Genomic DNA, 21,013 nt, shown 5'->3' on the forward strand with positions numbered 1-21,013 from the left:
AGAAAATCTTAAAAAATAAAATCTTTTTTTTCTAAACAAGTTCATTTTTTGCATTGACGAATCTAGCATTCGCTACTGCCGCTAAATTCATCCAAACAACCTAAAACAGAGCTTAGAGTCAATCAAAGTAAACCGCATAATGCAATGAAGATATCATTAGAAGCAGAACAGGAAGAGGAAGCAATTTTAGTACTTAAACTTCAACTGCATCTACAAGTGTTGAAGCACTATCACAAACACCATCAAAGAAAGTGTTCGTTTTCCATATTAGCTTTGATATAAACAAAAGCAAACAGTTACTAAAGTCTTGGACTTCTCTAGAATGGAAAATTACAAAAGAGTTCAGTAGTATGGTCTTTGTGTTCGTTCTCACTGCACCATAAAAAAGAATAATTTGTCCTCTTTCCTCATAAGATCAGGATGTGCAGCAACTAGAGTGAATTACACAAATCATGGTAGCAGTTCCACAACTTCTGAAGGATGGACCTCTCCCAACAACTGCCCTACTCCACGGTTTGATGACTGATATACTGTATCAAATGACAAGGCTTCAAAAGAAGGGCATCTCTAGTGCATGAAGCTCAAGCTCCCCGTTTTGTGTGGGTTGAGGGAGGTCAATTTTGTCAAAAGCCTAATCATTTTCTGCAAAGAGATTGTTTTACAACTCGTGTCTAAATATGTACATAAGAGAAGCTAATGCAGGGTATTCCCCCTTATAAACTCAGAATGTCATTTGCTGGGGAACCTTCTGGTATAATTACAGCAAGGACACAATTACTAACCTCTTTCCACCTTTCAGCACATAAACTTCGCCTCTGATATTGCCAAACCACAAGTAATCGTGTAGATGCAGCAAGGACATAATTACTAACCTCTTTCCACCTTCTGGAACAGAGAATCATCGAGCATTGTCAGCAACCAGAAGCTGGAGTTCACACTTGGAACCAATGGAACATTGTTGCCGTATGAACATTTATGTGCTCAAAGCAGATTGAGACCATACAAGTCACAGCAACAGAGCCCTCAAAACCAGGCAGTAAGCTGCATTTCAGGCTTTATGATGGGTGAAAATGTGGTAATAAAGATGTAGCAAGGTTGTCAAGATCATATGAATCACGAGCAGATCCAAACAGCATTGATCCCCCACTTTGCATGAGATAATGCCTGCCAAATATTTGTTGCTTTATGGCACTTATAAATCAACGTTGCTACATCCATCAGTTAATTATGCTTCTGATCAGTTTCAAAGTGAACTGTATGGCCATTGGATCCATGAAATTTTGAAACTGAGACATTTTCTTTGACATCCTTGGTTGCATTCTCTAGAGAAGTTTCACCTGAAGAAGTGAGAACAGGTTCAAACGAGGTATTTATGATGTTTACATTGTGAGCATCTTTACCCACATCGTCCTCCACCTTAAAAGGAATATTACTTCCAACTAAAGCAATTTCTTCATCAGTCGCAGCTTCTGATGCTACAAGCAAGTCACTTTTCTCCTCAATTGCATCGTTCTTGTTCACATTAGAGTCGACTTGAATAGTACTCTTATCAGGAACTTCATAGATAGAAACAGAAACAGGATCCTCATCTTCATTGATCTCTTTATTTTGCGCACAACCTTCCCCAAAACAATCAAAATCAGTTCCAACAGTAGCAACTTCACCATTAACTTCATGAACACCACCAATGTTACCTGCTGAAGAAGACTGAATACTACTTTTTACTAGTCCTACTTCTGCTTCAGAAGAAACTTCTGAATCCACAGGAAATTTACCTTCCAACTCAAATTTACTCTGATGAATCAAATCAGAGTTACATCCTCTGAGGCTCTGACCAGTACCATGTAGAGAAGAAAGAGAAACATGATTGAGATTATCATTCATTTCCTCAATATGGCTTTGTCCTGAAGTGTCAATGGAGCAATCTGGCACAGGTTTAACACAAGCAGCAATACAATTAGTTTCAGCATTATCACTGGAACCACTTGCTGCAGAAGATCGAACATTAATTTCAACTGAAGTGACCATAGCATCAGAGGCAACCTCGGCGTCAGAAGCTTGTGAAGCCACATTTAATTTGCTTTCAACCCCAAGTGCATCTAGCAGAATGGAATCAGATGCAAGTGGCACAGAACACTTATCAGCACCATGAGGAGAAGATGCAGAAACTTGATCCTGGTTTACATTGATTTTTGTAGTACTCTCTGCAGAAATCCCACCTGAAGATTTCAGAGCACATGCAACACAGGAAACTTCGGATGTCACATGATGGGGATCATCCTTATGGCCATTTAAAGAAGACTGCATACCTTCAAGAGGTTCCACTTTGGCTTCAGAAGCACCCTCTGAACTAGCACTCAACTCTCCTCCCATGCTAACTGCACTGTGATGACTCAAATCAAAGATTATTTGCTTGGAAGTCTCATCAGTTCCATTCAGAACGTCAAGAGGAGGATTTTGATCTCCCTTTGTCTTCTCAGCAGTGTTCATGGTTGATGTTTCACCTAATACATATTTAACTGGTTCGGTAATAACAGATTTAACATTTGTTTCATGAAAATTATCCACAACCCCTACTTTGGAAGACTTACCTTTTACTGAGAATACAGGGTTTTCCATCTCAAGGACACTATTTGCATCCGAGGTAGGGGAGCACCTTAAATCAGTAGATGATTCAGTTAACTTCTCTATTGACGGCAAACTAAGAGTAGTCTTCTCAATCAAGGGTTGAAGTTTAGACTCGGAAGGAATATCAAAATAACCATTTGGACATGAATTCCCATTAGAGGTAGTGGCTGTGACTGGAAGATTGGAATCTGCGGTAGCAGGTTTTTCACTCATCTCCTCAGCTTTTTGCAAACCAGCATCATCACAAGTGTCAAGTCCACGCTGAGCAGAGGAATCCACATCACAATTTTTCACTGAAACAGGGATGAGATCATTGTTGTCTTTGATTACAGCAGAATTTTCACCTGAGATAAAGAGTACAGAAAGTCAACGAAGGAACCCCCCAAAAAATATAAAGCCAGGGACAAGTAATAAAACAACAGGTACCTGTGTGAGCTGTTATGTTTCTGTCAGTAAGATTTTGTTCCACTAGCAGCTTCTGTAACATGTCTATCCCAGGAAACACCAGCATATTCAACAACCTCATTTCTTGCTTGTGAGACTCCTCAAGGGGGTTGAAACCAAAAACCGTGGTCCATGTATGCATGTGCTCAGCTATGGCAGGAATAGTCAATTTTTCAACTCTGAGAGACCAAAGCGCCTGAAATAACAATGTTTACAAATTATAGGCATAATGATCAAATCATTCACATAAACAGACCACATAGATACTTCCCCACAATTAGGGGAGAGTAAATAGTTGATAGCGGAAACTAAAGACACATGGGCCATGGCACACGTGTGGGTATATGTATCACATTCAGCAGCATCCTAGACCACTTCCATGCCGACTATCTACTCCATAACCTAACCCTTCTTAAGTGCCCATATGTATCTCCAAATGGGAGCCCATAAATATGGCATACTAATCTCTAATCTCTGCGACAATAATTGAGCTTGCAATGTCTCTCCAAGAGTCAGCACTCTGGGGTGACTCGTGAATCTCCCTCTCTAGGGATTTAGCTTTTAATGATATTTCTTTTGAGAGACAGCCTCTTGAGCTGGCAAATAGATCTCTATAACCAGATCAAGCTAAATCTCCAAGTTCTCTCTCCTGGGATAGAGCTGAGTCTCCATGATCTCTCACTTTGGAAACTGCCCTCTGTGACACATCTCAAGTCTCATCCTCATGAGGTGACGCATGAATTCCATAATCTCTTCCTCCAAAGATCAAGCTCTCTACATCTCCCCTTAGCGGTCAAGTTCTCCAAGATGTTTTATCCAAGTGCTAGCCTCATGAGGTAGCACTTACATCTCCATACTCTTTTTTAGGGGATTGAGACTTGACAATCTCAAGACACATCCTCAACTTGGCCAATGAAACGCTTCAGCCGTTTGGACTCTGGACTTGGAAATTCAGATTCCAGAGCTTTAATGGATTCTTGTGTTTGGAATTTAAAAAGAGTCTAACAATCAGAATTCTATTTACCCTCAAACCCTAGAATTAGAATTCTGGTCAGAATTTGCTGGAATTGTTAAATAAAAAAAATGGAAATCTTACCACACTTATTTACTTATTTTATTTCCACAAATACCCTTTCCTATTATGTTTATATTCCCATGGTTTTCTCATCTTTGTAGGGTTCTCTCTTATTGCCTTTCTCCTTCTTCATCTTTGTGATACTAATTTTGTCATCAATAAATGTCATGGACTCGTGGTTATATATGTGATGCCATATACGTAATCTTATTTTTGATACTTAATATTTTAATTAAACTTCTTCTACAATATAAAGTATATAACTTGATGTTATTTATTTTGTAGAGTTAACATTTAAAAATTAAAATTCTCTTTTTAATGCAGTATACTTACCTTTTATTTTGATTAAGTTGCTAAGGGTAATACTGCCAAACAACTTACTTAATTCCATTTCCATATTGGCAAACATAAGAATTAGAATTCAATTCTGATTCTTAATGTTTAGTTCCAAATGGAATAATCAAAATTCTAATTCTGTTGAAATCATTAAAATTATGAAATTAGAATTCCAGTTCTATAAGAATTGGTTCCAAACAAGCTGAGTGTCTTGCCATGTATCATGTTGCCATGCAAAAATAAGTCTCTAATATCATTGGAGGTTTCTAGAAGTTAAATCACCAATCTTGATAGCCTAAGCTATGGCCAGTCCTAAGTCTCCATCTGTATGGGACCTTTAGGAGCTTATGGTTTTCTTAAGGCCTTTCTGTACCCTTGATCCAAATCAATAATAAGAGAGTCCAACCATCAACCATGGCTCCTTCCTATAACTCCTAGTGATCCCATAACAAAGACATGGGTGTCATTACCACTATTATATCCATAGTTGATCATTACACCCATTTAATGAAGTGAGTGTTGGGCAATATTGCCCACATCCCCTGGACTTCGGCATTAAGGCCTAAGACCTCCACTATAATAGGGGTCAATCCATCAAACAAATTATTGTGATTCTCTCACCACTGCTGCTCTCTCTATCTGTGATTGTCCAGCTCTCTCCCTTCCAAAGCTCTAACAAGTCTCTGTCTCTAAGTTCTTGATGCCAGCAATAATTCCTAGCTCACATGAGCAATCTCTCAACATTATACTCCAAAGCAGCCGGCAGCAGAATGATACTCGATTAACATTAGCCTCAGTCAGAGTCTGTTATATGCTCCCCGGACTCCTGTTAGTCCACTTCTTGCAGACCCTCAACAATATGGGTGCAAATGAAGATGCATTTGACTAGGCACTAAATTATACAAATATTCAACAGCAATTCAACCCATTGAGCAATGTCATGCCTTTCCCAAGGGAAATACAAGAACATACCAAGCATTTATCCCACTGTGTGGGGCCCCAAGGGAAACATGACAGCAAAATAAAAGGGAACAGAAACTCCAAAAAAATAAGACAATGGATCTTAACTGCATCATTCAACATACTTGCGCAAAGCATAGCATATAATGGTTACTTGAGTAACAGTAATTCTGAAAATGGCAGAGAAATCAAAGAATCGAATTATATTTTCTAAGAAAAAATTACAAAAATATTTTTAATATATCAAACAAAGGTAACCATAACCACTAGAATGAGTTTCATATAGCATTACCGATTCAATGGCGCAAAAAAGACGACGGCACATCCCCAGGCGTCTATATATAGGACGTGTCCCAATGAATGGCATCTCTGCTAGTGCAGTCCCATGGATCCTAATCAAACAACAAATAAGCAAATAGTCAAAATATTTGCAACTCTGGTTAACAGATACGGGTATGCAAATAAACAAAGCAAAAGTAACTAGATCATCTGCATCAACTACACCTTATTCTAAACAAGTCAGGATTACTTCCATGACATTGATAATGTCAAACGGCTTCTAAGAGTCACAATGACGATATAAATCCAAGCAGAAGAACATTGTGGCCAAATTTTACACCGGATACATGTAACTAGATCTGTGTTGAAAATTGGGTACCAAATAAAATGATCTAGACAAATGATTGACAAAAGTTACAGAAAAAATTGACCTCCTTTTCTAATAATAACAAAGCCATTTCACTTGGATCTCATTCAAGTGCCAAACAAAGAAAAAAGAAAACAAAAAAAAAAAAAAAGAAAGAAGGAGAAGAAGAAGGAGAGATTAAGAAGAAAATGGATTTTTGAATCACAAACTTCTTGTTTTAGGTACAATATGAGTTACAGAAGATAAAGCGACATAGAAAACATTGGTGAGCTAGAACACATCCAGTCAACACCACATAGTGAAATTAAGGCTTGATATGTTATTCTTGTTTCTGAACTTCCTGTTTTCATGTTCCAAAAACTAAGTTACATAATTATTTTTGTTTTCCTTCCAAAACTGTTGTACCCTTCAGAAAATGAAATTCAAGTCTCCTAATAAAGAACGACCTCCTAATTTTCGCAGACATAAACCAGAGATTAAGTAACCAAATTGGTCTTATTAAGGAAGAAATGTGTGGTTACAGAGGTCTACTGGTTCACTATAGAGATTAGCCAACATAGCAAGCCAAACCTGAAAATCAACTAAGCAGAACATGGAGCAGAGGTTCTCTGTTAAAATGTACAACTAACCCAGATATTATAGCTAATATAATTATACCTTAAATAAATACCTGCTTATGCCAAATCATACTTCCATAAAGAAATGGATCAACTGATTACCTACATATCAACACGTATACCTGATGGATGCTGCTGAAATGATTTCATCACCCCTTTCCAAGATGGCAGTATAGAAGCCACTATAGTTCAACCGCCTGAAGTTAGATCTGCAGAAGGAAAGAGCAAATCAGTCGCCGCTATGTGAACTAAAGAGAACATGCAGGAATTTTACCGAGACAATATTAAATGTCCAAAAGCAATAGCGACTGTTTTAAGGTGGCATACTTGATCATCACAGTATGAGCTAAAGAAAATAAAAAACCAGTATTAAAAGGCCAAATGAACATAAGCATCCAACTTCAAATCTCTGGGTGGGAGGCCATAAAGCAGTATAAAGTAGACATAGAAATTGCAAACAAAATTACAAACTAGATCAATTGATACTAACACAAGCAAATAGCAGGAAAGGAAAAACAGGTTTTCAAAAGCGCTAAGTAAATAAGGCCTACAGAGCTGAAGTGCAAAGTGCAAAGTGCAAAATGAAGTGAAGCATGCATAAATGAAATAGAGTATAAACTTGAATAAGCATAAAAACTATAAACTATTAAAAAAAACTAAATAAGATTGTGGGCCACAAATTTAAGAAATTATGAGATACCATTTTTCATTTATATTTTATACCCATATACAAGTTCATACAATCATAAAAAAAGCATAGGGGAAAAAAATCATGCCTAATTTACACCTATCACCAATCAATCAATCCATAACTTACAATCAACCAACAATCTATAATTTACAACAATTAGAAATCAATCATTAATCCCTAATTCACAACAATCAAGAATATATTAGCAATCCCTAATTTACACCTAATTACATGCTTCCATCAATATTTTTTGCTTGGTAAATACAGTCAAGTCTTCTTTAGTTTTTTTTTTTTGTTAAACTATATATATATGATTTTATCAATTCGTAAAAAGCTTTTTTTGGGTAAGGTTTCCATTCAAGCAGCCACAACATTGCAATAATTTAAACAAATCCAACCATTCATGTTGTCTGATAAAATAAAATAAAAACAAGTGTATTTCTGTATCACGCTTTAATTGCGCTTAGCTAAAGTTGTTGAGCTTCACACACAAAAAGCCCGAAGCATCTCGTGCTTTGCATTTTGCACTTAAAGTGCACTTTTTTAACATAGAGAAAAAGCACCAAAAGATACATAAATATCAATCACACTACAATCAGACTGCTGATCAATCCACTCAACACAATAACATGGATAATAATAATTCTTCTATAATGTGGATATACAAGTACAATATATATGAGTGCACAGAAAAGAAAAAATAACAAATGTTTCGTTCATCCTAGTGCTCATGCCATAGTTATCAATCCTGTACTTTCCGATTTTGCTTACAACTTTAAAAAGCCTAATCACATGGGACCCCAAGTACAAGCTTCCTATAGGAGTTCACAACAAGTTAATCTGTGCTTCAGGTGCCATCAGAAATAACACAAAACAAGAGAAATAGCCTGGAACTGTTAGCAGCGGCCAAAATGAAGAAAGAATACACAAACAGAAAACAGATGATATTTATTCCATTTTATAGTAAAAAATAGTGTTTATAGCAGCTGGTATACACGATTATAACACAGGATTAACTATTACACTCATGCAAGCATCATCTTTAGATGCACAAAATGTAGAAGTGCAATGCATGAATAAGCAATGCATGCCTCATGTAAGTGCTCCAAGAAAAGTAACCTCTTAGGCAAACTGGCAGTAATATAGAGAAAAGTTGCATGAATAAGGATCATGGAGGAAACAATGTCATGTTGTATGTCCTTAGAGTATCTGAATTTTCCCAACCATACTTGATAACTGCTTACCCACAATTATAGATAACATTATGGATCAAATTGATCCCACTCCTCCTATCAACAATAGGCAAAAAGCATTCGTCCATTACAGAGAGCGCAACAGCTAACTTAGAGTTACATTCCACCCTATGTGGAAACCCATGGAGCAAAGCATCCATGTCCAGATCTGTCCGATGAATAAGGTACCAAGAGAATCCTCCTTCCAGTTCATGTTTCACCCCAACAAGCTTGTGTAAACAATCAAAGAGCTGCAGATAGAAGGGTTCAGAATCAATTTGTTTTCCTTCCAATACAAATAGGAGCATGTAACATCAATTCAAATATAAAAAGAGTCCAGTTATGAAATAGAACAATGCAACATTCAAACTAAAAGAAATTAGAAAGGATTAATTCTCAAATTACATAAAAAAAAAATTGTCATGCAGAATTTCAACATCATACGCCAGTCTTTAGCTAGTTCTCAAAGTATTTCCATATGAATAAACAATCCAATTAGACCATGATGATTGACTGGGGTTTTTAGGCCATGGAAGTGGACAAGTAATCCCATGGCCCCTTAATAATGCTTATATTGCCAGCATTAGTTTCATCACCAAATACAACCTGGAAAACTTAATAGATCGGACTAATATAATACCTCTTGGCACTTCCGCCCACAAAAGGAAGTGATTGAACAATTTGAATCAGCAGATAAAGCATCCATATCCTGCCTGCAGGATTCATGATCTGGGAGGAGGAAAAAATCACTTCAGGCAAATTCCGACATTTGAACAAAAACATTCAAAGGGAAATATCATGAGAACCAAATATAGAAACAAGAAAGGGATGGTAGGGCAATACATTTTTTCTCACACAGGTTGCACGTTGGAAGTGCACCTACAGTTGTACATTTTCCATGCATACTACCACCAGCAACCCCACAAAATTTACATGTACAGTTTGGGCAGTGCCAATCACCAGGAGGAAGCATCTGAAACAAGGAGAAAATGTGAACAAACTAAGTCCCATGGAAGCAAAAGAAGTCAAGATGATTTAAAAATCAATTGTGCAGGATTATATTTTTACATCATCCACACTATGTTTTTTACTAAACTTACATTTTATATATTTGGTTTTCAATAGGCTTAATGTAACACCTCTTGATCTTAAAGTGTTCCTCCATATCCAAGCTTAGTGTTTACACCTTTTGTCTTATCCACCATCAACACAGTATCATCTATAAATAGCATACACCAAGGCACCTCTGCTTGGATATGTTTAGTGAGTTCATCCATTACTAGAGCAAAGAGGTAGGGCCTTAATGCAAATCTTTGATGTAATCCAATAATAATTGAAAAAGCCTCATTATCTCCTCCACGCATTTTAACATGTATTTTTGCTCTATGACGCATGTCTTTAATAACATGCATATAAACAATTCAAGCTCTTTTCTTCTCTACAACCATCCATAAGACTTCTCTAAGAACTTTGCCATCATCTTTTTATAAACTTATAAACACCATATGTAAATCCTTTTGCTTAACCTACAAGGTGCAAAGCCAAATTGGTTTCCAGGCACCTTAGTGGCTGTCTAGTTGTAGAAAATGATTTTCAATTTTCTATCTCCAATTTGAGAATGTTAAATATTGTCTCGAGTATATGGTGTAAGAAGAAGAAAAGTGAAAGCAGTGAGTGATGACAGTGCTCTAGAGGGCCATTGAAGAATTAGATAGAAGTTTATATCTCAAACTGTAATTAATGGAAATAAGGGGAGGGGGGGTAAACTATAAATATCTAATGTCTTTTCTAGGGATAACCACCAACTCTATAAATAGAGTGCTAGGAAGTGTGTGCAGCCATTCGATTCTCTTCTATTGTAACGAGTGCATTGTATTCTCTGAGATGAAGGCTAGAGTTCTGATTTTAGCTTTGTAATCTTAGGAGAGAAGTTGCAATTTTTGTACTCGGGAATAGGGGGGAGATCTTGCTGTTGTACTGGTAAGTTTTCTTTGCTTTAATAAGACTACTCGGGGTGCTCTTTGAAGGCTGGATGTAGTAACCAGGATAAATCTTTGCGTTATGTGGTTTGTTTTTTTGTTTCTTGTTCTTATTTTCATTCTGTTTGATAGCTTAAGTTTTCTGTTTCAATTCCTATTATCACCGGGAGGATTTGGGAGTGTTGAGAGAGGCCTATATCATCTAAGGGTAATTCCGCATAGTCCTAGGTTAACCCTATGAAATGTGGCATGGTCATAAGCCAAACTTAGCACATCTAAGGGTATTTGGCTGCATTGCTTATACACATGTTAAGCAAGGGAAATTGGAGCCTAGAGCCAAGAGGTGCATGTTCATAGGTTATCCTAATGGGGTAAAGGGATATAAGTTATGGGCCCTAGAAGAAGGACTGCCAAGGAGTTTGGTCAGTAGGGATGTGACTTTCAGTGAAGATTCCTTCTTAAAGGATGATAAGGTAGGTATTCAAAAGGATAGGATAGTAAAAGGGAAGGCTGTTGAGATGGAACAGCAAGTCCAGGATGCTGCCATGCAAAATCCCATGGACTTGGCAGCAGATCAGCACAATGACAATGCCGATTATCCAATGCATATGGACCAGCATGATGCTGAATCTTATTCTCCTACCTTAGAGAGTTTTCCGCAGAGTAGCAGTGATGATCCCTCTAGTTCTGAGAGGTTCCAGCCTTCTGGCGGTGCTGGACCTTCAGGTTCAGATAGTTCCCCTAGTGTAGGTAGGTATAATGTGGCAAGGGATAGGTAAAGGAGGGAGGTTATCCCTCCTATTAGGTATGGATACTCTGATTTAGTCTCATATGCACTGTTAAGTGCAGCAGAGACAGCTGGTGATAGGCTATGAGATCAAAAGATTCCAAGGTATGGTTGTATGCAATGAGATCAGAAATGGATTCTCTAAATAAGAATAAAACTTGGGTTTTGGTTGATAGACCCTTAGGTAAAAGGGTAGTAGGCTGTAAGTGGCTCTATAAGATTAAAGAGGAGGCAGGTAAGGAGCAAAAACCTAGGTATAAGGTTAGGTTAGTAGCAAGAGGATTCACCCAAGTGGCTGGGGTGGATTTTAATGAGGTTTTCTCACCAGTAGTGAGACATACCTCTATTAGAATCTTGCTTGCAATGACTGCCCATTTGGACTTAAATCTAGAGCAAATGGATGTGACCACCTCATTCCTCCATGGTGAGTTAGAAGAGGACATCCTAATGGATCAACCTAAGGGATTTGAAGTAAAGGGTAAGAAGGAGCAAGTATGCTTGTTAAAGAAGTCCTTATATGGACTTAAGCAATCCCCTAGACAATTGTATCGAAAATTTGATACAGTTATGATCAACCAAGGTTTTAAGAGAAGTGCCTTTGATTGTTGTGTCTATCTTAAGCATATTTCATCTAAAATTTCTATCTACCTCCCTCTATATGCGGATGACATGCTGATTGCTAGTCAATCAGATGTGGAGATTCATAGGTTAAAGCTGAAATTAAATTCAGCCTTTGAGATGAAGGAGCTAGGAGAAGCTAGAAAGATTTTAGGGATTGAAATAGAAAGAAATAGACAAAAGAGGTTAATCAAATTATCTCAAAAAGCATACCTAGAGAAATTGATTAAGAGATTTCAAATGCATGATGCAAAAGAGGTAAAGGTTCCTTTTGCACAACATTTTAAGCTATCCCACAACCAATCACTTAATGATAAAGAGAGCATAAGAGAAATGAGCAAGATACCTTACTCTAGTGCGGTAGGTAGTCTCATGTATTGTATGGTGTGTACTAGGTCGGACTTAGCTCATGCTATGAGTGTTGCTAGCAGGTTTATAGCTAATCCAGGTAAGGAACATTGGGCTGCAGTAAAATGGATATTTAAGTACCTAAAGGGATCAATAAACATGACTTTAGTTTATGGTGGAGCTTGTGTTGAAGATGAGCCTAATATACTAGGATTCACTGATGCTGACTATGCAGCAAACTTAGATAGGAGGAGGTCATCTACTGGTTATGTATTTAAGCTATGGAATGCTACCATAAGCTGGAAAAAAAAAATTGCAATCGGTAGTAGCTCTCTCAACCACTGAGTCTGAGTACATAGCGGTTACAGAAGCTATGAATGAGAGCTTATGGTTGAGAGGTTTAGTGAGTGAACTCCTAGGTAGAAAGGTTAAGGCAATCTTAAATTGCGATAACCAAAGTGCTATTCATTTGGCTAAAAATCAAGCACATCATGAAAGAACTAAACACATTGATATTAGGTATCACTTTATCAGAGAAATCCTTGATAGGAAGGAAATAGATTTGGTAAAGGTAGCAGCAGAAGATAATGCTGCAAACATGTTTACTAAAGCAGTTCCAATGTCAAAATTACATCATTGTTTGAGACTCTTACATATTTTTATTTGTGAATGATTAGTTGTTTTGCAGGTCCAAGAAGAGATCAGATTGATGGAGCCGGATTCTAGAATATAATCATGCAAAAATGGTGGAGATTTGTTGGGTTTTTGCATGGAAGATTATTTCTAGAAGTTAAAGGAAAGAATCTGCCAGAATGAAGAATGAAGTCTGACTGTTTTTATTCTAAGTTAAATTAGTTAACTTAGTTATTTTATTATGAGGGATAGGTTAGTCTTTTGTACAAGCTAAGTTCTTAACCTTGTAACTTCCACCTCCCTATAGTTTATAAATAGGAGGCGAGAGGCTCAAGTCGGGCATAACACAAATCATTCTGATTGTTCTCTGAATTCAAGTGATACTGCCGAGAGAGAGAAAGGCTTAGAGATGAAGTTAGTCCTTGTATTGTCTTGAGTGAGCAGTAAACCTGTGTAAGGGAGAGGAAGAAGCTTCTTGTATCTTGTTTCAAGCGGTTTCTAGTGGATTCATCTCTCGGAGAGAAGGCTGGATGTAGGATTGCGCTTTGCAGTCCGAACCAGGATAATTATGTGCTTCTTGGATGGTTTGATTGCTCTGATTCTTTCATTTCTTTGTTGTTTACATTATCTGTTATATATATTCTGTTGTGGGTTTGATTTCCGGGTGAGGAGTGAAGAGAGATTGGCAAAACCTAAGTCTTGAATTGGTTTCTAAGAGCTCCTAATCATAACAGAGAAACATGTTCAAATATGAAAAGAAATTTAAAATTTTGAAATATATCTTCAAAAAAGATAAGAGATTTGGGAAGAAGCTTTTGTAACTTATTGAGAAGGAGATGGAGATGATTTGGAAAAAAATTTATAGAGAACAACATTTTCCAAATCTCCAAATTAGCAAGGACAATGTAGAACTCATTTGAGGAGTTTTCCAAGTTCAATACAATTTTGGAGAACTGCATTTTACAAATTGCCTTTTTCCAAGTTCAATTTTCTATGAAGTAAGTTTCTGGAAAATTTTTACTGTTTTCCACAACCAAACAACCACTTAGTTTCTCTTCTTAATTTTTGCTCGATCACTCTCTCAAAAGTTTCACAATGTGGCTTATTAGCTTGATTCCTCTATAATTTTCACAACTTTGAGCATCTCCTTTATTCTTGTAAATAGGCACTGAAGTGCTCTTCCTCCACTTGTCCAACATCCTTTTCAATTTAATGATCACATTAAATAATTCTGTTAACCAAAAAATGTTCTCTTCTCCCATATGTCTCCATGCTTCTATTGCAATATCATCTGGTCCAACTACTTTACAATTTTATACATCCAAATTTTCATATATAATATACAAAGTTGTAGTAAAAAATTTGGTTAAACATCCAAAGTTTACCTATACAAAATTTTATGTACAAAAATTTTCATATAAATTTATCAGAGTTTGCTCATATAAATTTTTTGAATAAAATGTGCTTAGGCCATTTGAAGATGGCATAGACATGGACAGTAGGATTGTTAAAGGACAATCTCATCCTTTTAACTAAGAAAAAATATCTACACCTTTTTGAAGGAATTATTAATTAGTAAAATGGTATTTTAATGCAGTCATTAACATCCATTAGAGATAAATGCTAACAAGGGTAGTCAACGTAATTTCCAATACATGAGTGGCATTTTCTTTTTTTAACTCTTTCCTTGGGGTCATCAATTTAATTTACCCCAAAAAGTATTATAAATCTTAGATACTCCCAAAAATATCCAATTGTTTGACACAAACACTGGAGTTTACACTCACTTGTCAAGTCACAGATGTCTATTGGAATTTTTTCCTGCATCTTTTCTTTTCTCATTTTTTTTATGGGCCACCATCCAATTTTTTTTAAAAAAATTTGAGACATGATATTAGGAGTTATGATGCATTAACATGAGATTAGTAAACCTAACAAATCATTTGTGATGCCAACACCCATTTAATTTGGTGGTAAACTTCAATGAGTTTGATGTGTGTTTTGGACAAAGATAGCAAGCACCAAATAAGCTACCAAAAATCATCCGTCCAGTGGACTTCCCTCCTAGTTAATGAAGGAATTTCCAAATAAATTTTGTGTCTTGTTCAGTTGTCCACCTTTTTGTATCTTCATTAGCAAATTATGGCATTTCATTCACACATAATCCATGTTGCATATAATAACTGATGTCCATTTTCCTCCTTTGACTGGTACAGAGGGAGATATTTGAAATGGTACACACTCTTTCACCTTATAGACCTTTTATATTGTAGACCCTATGGCTGCACAGTAAATTTTGTAGACTGACAAAAGTCTACAAACAGCTGGTGGTCTTCTCTTGTATGTAAAGCTACTCCATCCAAGACTAAGAGGGACTCACTCTTTCTCTGTTTTAGCTTTATTTAGGCTCTCTTAGTGTCTGTTTTAGTTGTATTTAATTTCTTTACAATTTTCGAAGTTATATTATAGAAATGAGCAGTTAAATTTTTATTAGAATCTGGAACTCAATCATAGTTACCAGAACCTCAATTTTGGTAAATTATGTTCCTCGTATGATGGGCTGATAGATCCTTGACCTGACCCACAAGAACCCTCCATCAATTCTACATGAGATCCCAATTGTGACTACGATGAATATAACCCTACAGGTAACAATAAAGTCTCCCTCCAAGGCATATTTATTACCATGCTTGCAAATATAAACATAGAGATGCACATGTTCACCACAAAGGAAAGATTAAATGTTGTCTCAAGACTGCAGAAAACAAAATCACATCAAGCCTTAATCCCAGTATGTGGCTACATGAAATATATCTCACCAATCATTTCTGCATATGGCCTTATCTTCTATAAGGTTCATACAACATGTATCAATATCTAGGAGTCTCCCACCAAGTTTTTCTTAGTCTTCCTCTAGCTCTTAGACCATAAAAGTGAAAAAATCACAAGCAATCAATTTATTGATTAATGCACATGACAGAGTAATGGCTTGCAACATTTGCTATGTGCTAATGATTATGTACCTTTATATCTAAGCAGTTCTGGTGAAATGTTGATGGACAACTGTCACAGCAAATTAAATCCCCACCATCACCACAGAGGCCACATGTATCATCATTTGGGTCATCACAAATAATGTCCACAGTATGAAAACCATGCCGATCAGACTCCTCTTGCATATTCCATGCATCAATCTGACACTGTAAAAGAGAAATCCCAGACTCCAAATGGATGTTTTGGAATGGCTGACGCAGTTTACTTCCAGCATGAATCTCAAACTTTGAAACTGTAATGATTTTGCTACAGCAACCACAATGTATGCCATCTCTTGTAATCCAACCCTCTAGCATCACCCGTGTCTGTCTACGGTTCATGTAAAGCACTTTTTCACTTAAATGCACCGTGCCAGAGTCAATCAGCCAGGACAACAGGGTCCTTTTCCCTCTATATGGAACATAGCCATCACTATCTGAATTTGGCACATTATCAGAACTGCGAACCAACAAGGTACATCTGCCAATTTTTCGACGACTTCTAGCAACCATCAAACGAGAATTGGTTGCAGTAGACAATTTTTTTTCCCTCTTCTTCTTGCGTGATCTCTCGTGTGAAGTACCACTTGAATCATCACCACTCACATTTGCTCTTTCATGTGATCTCCCTGTTAGCAACTTACCATTCTGCTTTGTGGAACTACTTAGTTTCTCATCATTCTTTTCACTGTCAGTGCCGTCAGCAAACTCTTCCATGCCAACTCCATTAACATTTTTATTCCTACTACTGTCCCTTCGCTTCATCTTCATTTCCCTTTTAATCTTCTTCCTAGTTTTCCTTGTCAATTTACTAAGTAACTCATCCGATAATGGAGTAAGTGGGGAGGGGTGATTGCTAGGTTCTATATCTATATCCTCTTCCTCCAATTGCTTTTGAAGTGCATCATAAGCCTTTATAATGGACCAGTATGCTGTTCCCATGGGACAAATATACACTGCATCTAAGTAGTCTCTGTTCCTTCTAGGTCTATAATCAATCGCCCACCCAGCACTTACAAGCATGTTCCTTATCTTCTCACGCAATAATTGCTTTTCAGTGCCACGACCACGGTTACCTTTTCCTTTCTTCTTTCCTACAGGTGATATTTTTTCAGCTGATGGGGCTTTCCTTCCACTGTTTAACTTTGAAGAGCCAGGAGATTGTGTGCTTGCTGATGCCAGCATTAGTGATGTGTTCTTGTCCTCGTTTTCTGAATTTCCAGCCTTAGCACTCGCAGTCACTGCTTTTTGCAGTTCTGGCTCACTCTTTTCTGTCTTAACAAATGACTTTTCTTTTTTAGGAAGTTTAGAATCCGAGGGAAATGATGGTCTAACAGACAGGTTCTTCCTGACAGCTTTTTCAGACTTTGAACCCTTTCTATCCTTAACTTCCAACTGATGGTCATAGAACTTCTGAGGCAGATCCATCTTCTTCTTTTTGTTTACTAAAACCTTCAAAACACCATTTTTCCCTTGCAACCTAATGGAATCGTTAGATTGCACATGAATCTTCTGTCTCAAGGCTGAAATGGGTAAATCAGCTTCATCATCATCCACATCTAACCTATTTTTCCCGGGCATGTCTTTCCTCCCACCCGATGAGTTACCTGCACTATCTATATAAGAAAGCTTTCTCTTGTTACTCACTGCTTGTCCACCAGTCTCATTTTTAAGTTTAAACCTATCCTGCAAATCGCCCTTCCTCATCCTCTTTCCATCAATTGCATCATACTCATCAAACTCGAACACGTCTAGCCTCCTCTTTCTATCACTCTGTATTTCTCCATCCCGATAACATTTGCTATCTTGCACGCAGCTGTTTCGGAACTTATCAGTTCTGGAAACAACTTTCCTCCGAAATGGCTCTGACAACTCACCACTTGGTTTCGAGTCACTGACAACCAAGCGGGACTTTTTCTTCGCCTTATTGGACTGGTAAACCTTTATTGATCCCGGAGTCCCAACACCGCCCGCTCCATCCCCTTTCTTCTTTATGATCAAACACCCAGAAGAACTCTTCTTCTTTACAGAAGCCCCACCAGACGTCGCTCCCTCTTCCATCTCATGCATTGACCCTAATCAAAACCCCATAATTGAAAATCAAACTAACACGAAATTCGGCCCTAATTAACCATCAAAAGAACCGGCAACATCTCCCCAAAACAAACTTCGCCAGATCCATACCGAAACGAAGAATACCCCCAAAATTTTCAGAACATCGAGAACTTGCCCGGACTGTGTGAAAGGCAGAAAGCGGAAGCAGAATCCTTACCTCGCCGAAAAAATTCACCGCACGCCCAATATACACCGGCGAGACTGCTGATAAATTTGCGGCGGACGGTTCCGATCACGGATGAGAGAGAGAGAGAGAGATTGTTCTGTGCGCGTACCCAAGCATGTCTGCAGAATTACGAAACGGAGCTGACAGGCCTTGGGTTTTATTGCAAATTGCAATTAGCGTCGTAATTTCTGTATATTTACGTCTTGTGCATCTGTAGATTGTAATTTGCCTTCATTTAAGGTAATTTGTTATTAAATTTCTTATAATTTAATGTCTTCAAAGGTTTTTGTAATTTTGTTTTTGGTTCAACCACCCTAAGTTAAATTAATCTAAATAACTCTGGTTAAATTATATTTAATTACAAATTAAAAGACTTATTTTCCAAACAAACTTTAGCTCAATGAAATCACACATAAGATAAGATATAATTTAATGGTTGAGGTAGTTTTTAAAATTATATTAATTTATTTTTATAATAATAAATAAATATTATTAAAAATTTTAAATTACTTAAAATGCTCCTTCTATATCCTTTCTCCCTACTTTATCTTGTTTAGGGGCTAATAGCTTATCTTTATTTTCTTCTCATTCGGGGATTTTTTTTGAAACTTCATTCAATTTCAATAATAATGTTTATCATATTTTTTTTATATAAAAATAAAAAAATTAGTAGATAAAAGAAAAACTAGAGACACTTAGATGCCATCATTAATTATTATTAAAGGAGAGTAAAAATTCAATTTATCATAATTAACTAAGTCGGTTTAGTTTTTTTCTTGCATTGATTCAGTTTGATTATTTTTTCTAAAAAAATCACTTTTTGATTTTCAATGTAGTTTTTTGGTTAAAAGAATTAAACTAACAGAACTAATCAAATTTTAAAATGATATTATTTTGATATTTATAAAATGAAGTCGTTTTATTTAATTTTGTGTGTTTTTTTCAATTTTTTTTTATATTTATTCAGCTTAATTAGTTCGGCTTGTTTTATAGGGTTTGTGTTCAATTTTTTGGCTATCAATTAATTAAGTTTTTCAAGTTAATTGGTCGATTCGGTTTAATTTTCTCCTCGATTTGATTTAATCGATTAAAGAATTTTGATTGATTTGATAATCGAACTGACCGTTTATACACCTCTAACTATTATTATTAATGAATTCTAACAATTCTAAGTTTTATGTATGTTCATTTCATTTTGTCACCTCTAATTTTTTTAATTTTATCTTCAAATTTATCTATTTTAATATGTGGTTAGAAAAACTAAGAGTCAGGAAAGAGTTTGAAGGAATAAATGTAAAATAATTATTTTATTTTACTTTTTAATGTCAAAAAAGGTCTTTATAAAAATATCAAATTCCTTTGCAACTATAATTACTCTAATTTATAACTAAAAAATATAGTTATTATATTAATTTAACAATAAATTTAAATAACGTTTTGTAAAAATATCACTTTCCTTTCTCTAAAAGTTTTCTAATATTTTGTGTTTTGCCTCTGGGAAATTATCTTCTAATATACACGAACCCACAACCTTAATATTCAGAACAAGCCAACCTAATATTCTCATATTCTTTTTAGCAAGCAAAAACCTGTTTTTTAGTTTCCCCTAATTGTTCTAGCTTGCATCATAGTTTCCTAAAAGGCCCGTTATCTTTGAAGCTCACTACATTCCAACGGACCAAGAGAATATTAATGGAAGGTTCATGTTAGGATTTATGATTCAAAATGTATTTTTCATATAATTGATATGTGCTATTTGTATGTTTTCTTTTATATATTTAGATTTCATCTTATGTTCATTTAGCTAACATTTAAATATATATATATATATATGATTGATCTGGTGATTATTTTGTAGGCCAAATAGCTATTGGGCCGAGATTAGTTCTTATGAGCCAATCCCATTTTCATGTGGCCTATGTGATTTGCCTCAGCCAAATCGGTTGCCTGCTGCTATATAAAGGCAGCTTCTTGCGCTAACTGCTATCAGATCTGCTATTGCTCTCCCTTGAAACCCTATGTTCGACGCATTCAAAGTGAGACTATCTCTCGCTTGTAAATCTTTCTCTCGTTTGATTAGCTTCAGTTTGTTGGTAAGATCACACGGTAAGGTCGTATTGCTTTAATCTCTGTTGTTGAATCGCCTGAGGCGTGAGAGATTTGGTGTAACTGATAAATCAGATTCTTGACACGATCTTGAGATCGGTAGAACAGATTATATACTTGTTCTTGTATTTTGTTTCTGATTTCAGTTGATGTATTTGCAATACGTTTTTGTTCTTGTTGTGATCTTGTAATCCAGTTGTAATCGAAAGTTATTAGTGGATTGACTAGAGGCGGAGCCTCTATCGTGAGTAAGATCTATTAATCCGAACACGTAAAAATTTTTGTGTTCTTGTGTTCTTTACTTTTCTTGGTTTTATACTTGTTATTGCTTGATTTGGCCGATTGTACAGGTTACAATACATTAACAGTTCACTTGAACTCTTCTTCCCATCATGATGTCTTGTGTTGCATGGCAAAGGCCCTTTCAGATAGGAAATCTCTCCACATGTTTCCATCTCTCACACGCACTTCATGATGGAGAAGAGGTTATTTTGCTACAATATATATATATATATATATATATAGAAAGGTTGACGCCTGATCATATCATTAATGCGATCCAGGAGAGAAACATGAACTTGATAATCTCACATTTTCTTG

The 21,013-nt window shown here is 36.3% G+C and overlaps 1 protein-coding gene across 5 annotated transcripts; it reads right to left on the reverse strand.

The window, feature by feature from the left end:
- Positions 1-169: 169 nt before the first annotated feature.
- LOC127800182 (uncharacterized) lies at positions 170-18,449 on the reverse strand. Of its 5 annotated transcripts, none has more exons than XR_008022744.1 (9): positions 16,018-18,449; positions 9,473-9,602; positions 9,270-9,358; positions 8,642-8,880; positions 6,829-6,915; positions 5,736-5,835; positions 3,055-3,268; positions 783-2,972; positions 170-642 (listed from the first exon to the last, which is right to left on the reverse strand). XR_008022744.1 is itself a non-coding variant. In XM_052334643.1 (9 exons), the coding sequence occupies exons 1-9, from the start codon at positions 18,094-18,096 to the stop codon at positions 1,222-1,224; spliced, it is 4,602 nt and encodes a 1,533-aa protein (XP_052190603.1). In that variant the 5' UTR covers positions 18,097-18,449; the 3' UTR covers positions 170-1,221. The 5 variants fall into 5 exon arrangements, 4 of the variants coding, with proteins under 4 accessions (XP_052190603.1, XP_052190605.1, XP_052190604.1 ...); XM_052334643.1 differs by having other exon boundaries at positions 170-2,504; positions 2,592-2,972; XM_052334645.1 differs by having other exon boundaries at positions 170-2,204; positions 2,310-2,972.
- Positions 18,450-21,013: the final 2,564 nt, after the last annotated feature.

Source organism: Diospyros lotus, chromosome 4 (assembly GCF_014633365.1).
Source record: "Diospyros lotus cultivar Yz01 chromosome 4, ASM1463336v1, whole genome shotgun sequence".
Taxonomy (NCBI): Eukaryota; Viridiplantae; Streptophyta; class Magnoliopsida; order Ericales; family Ebenaceae; genus Diospyros; species Diospyros lotus.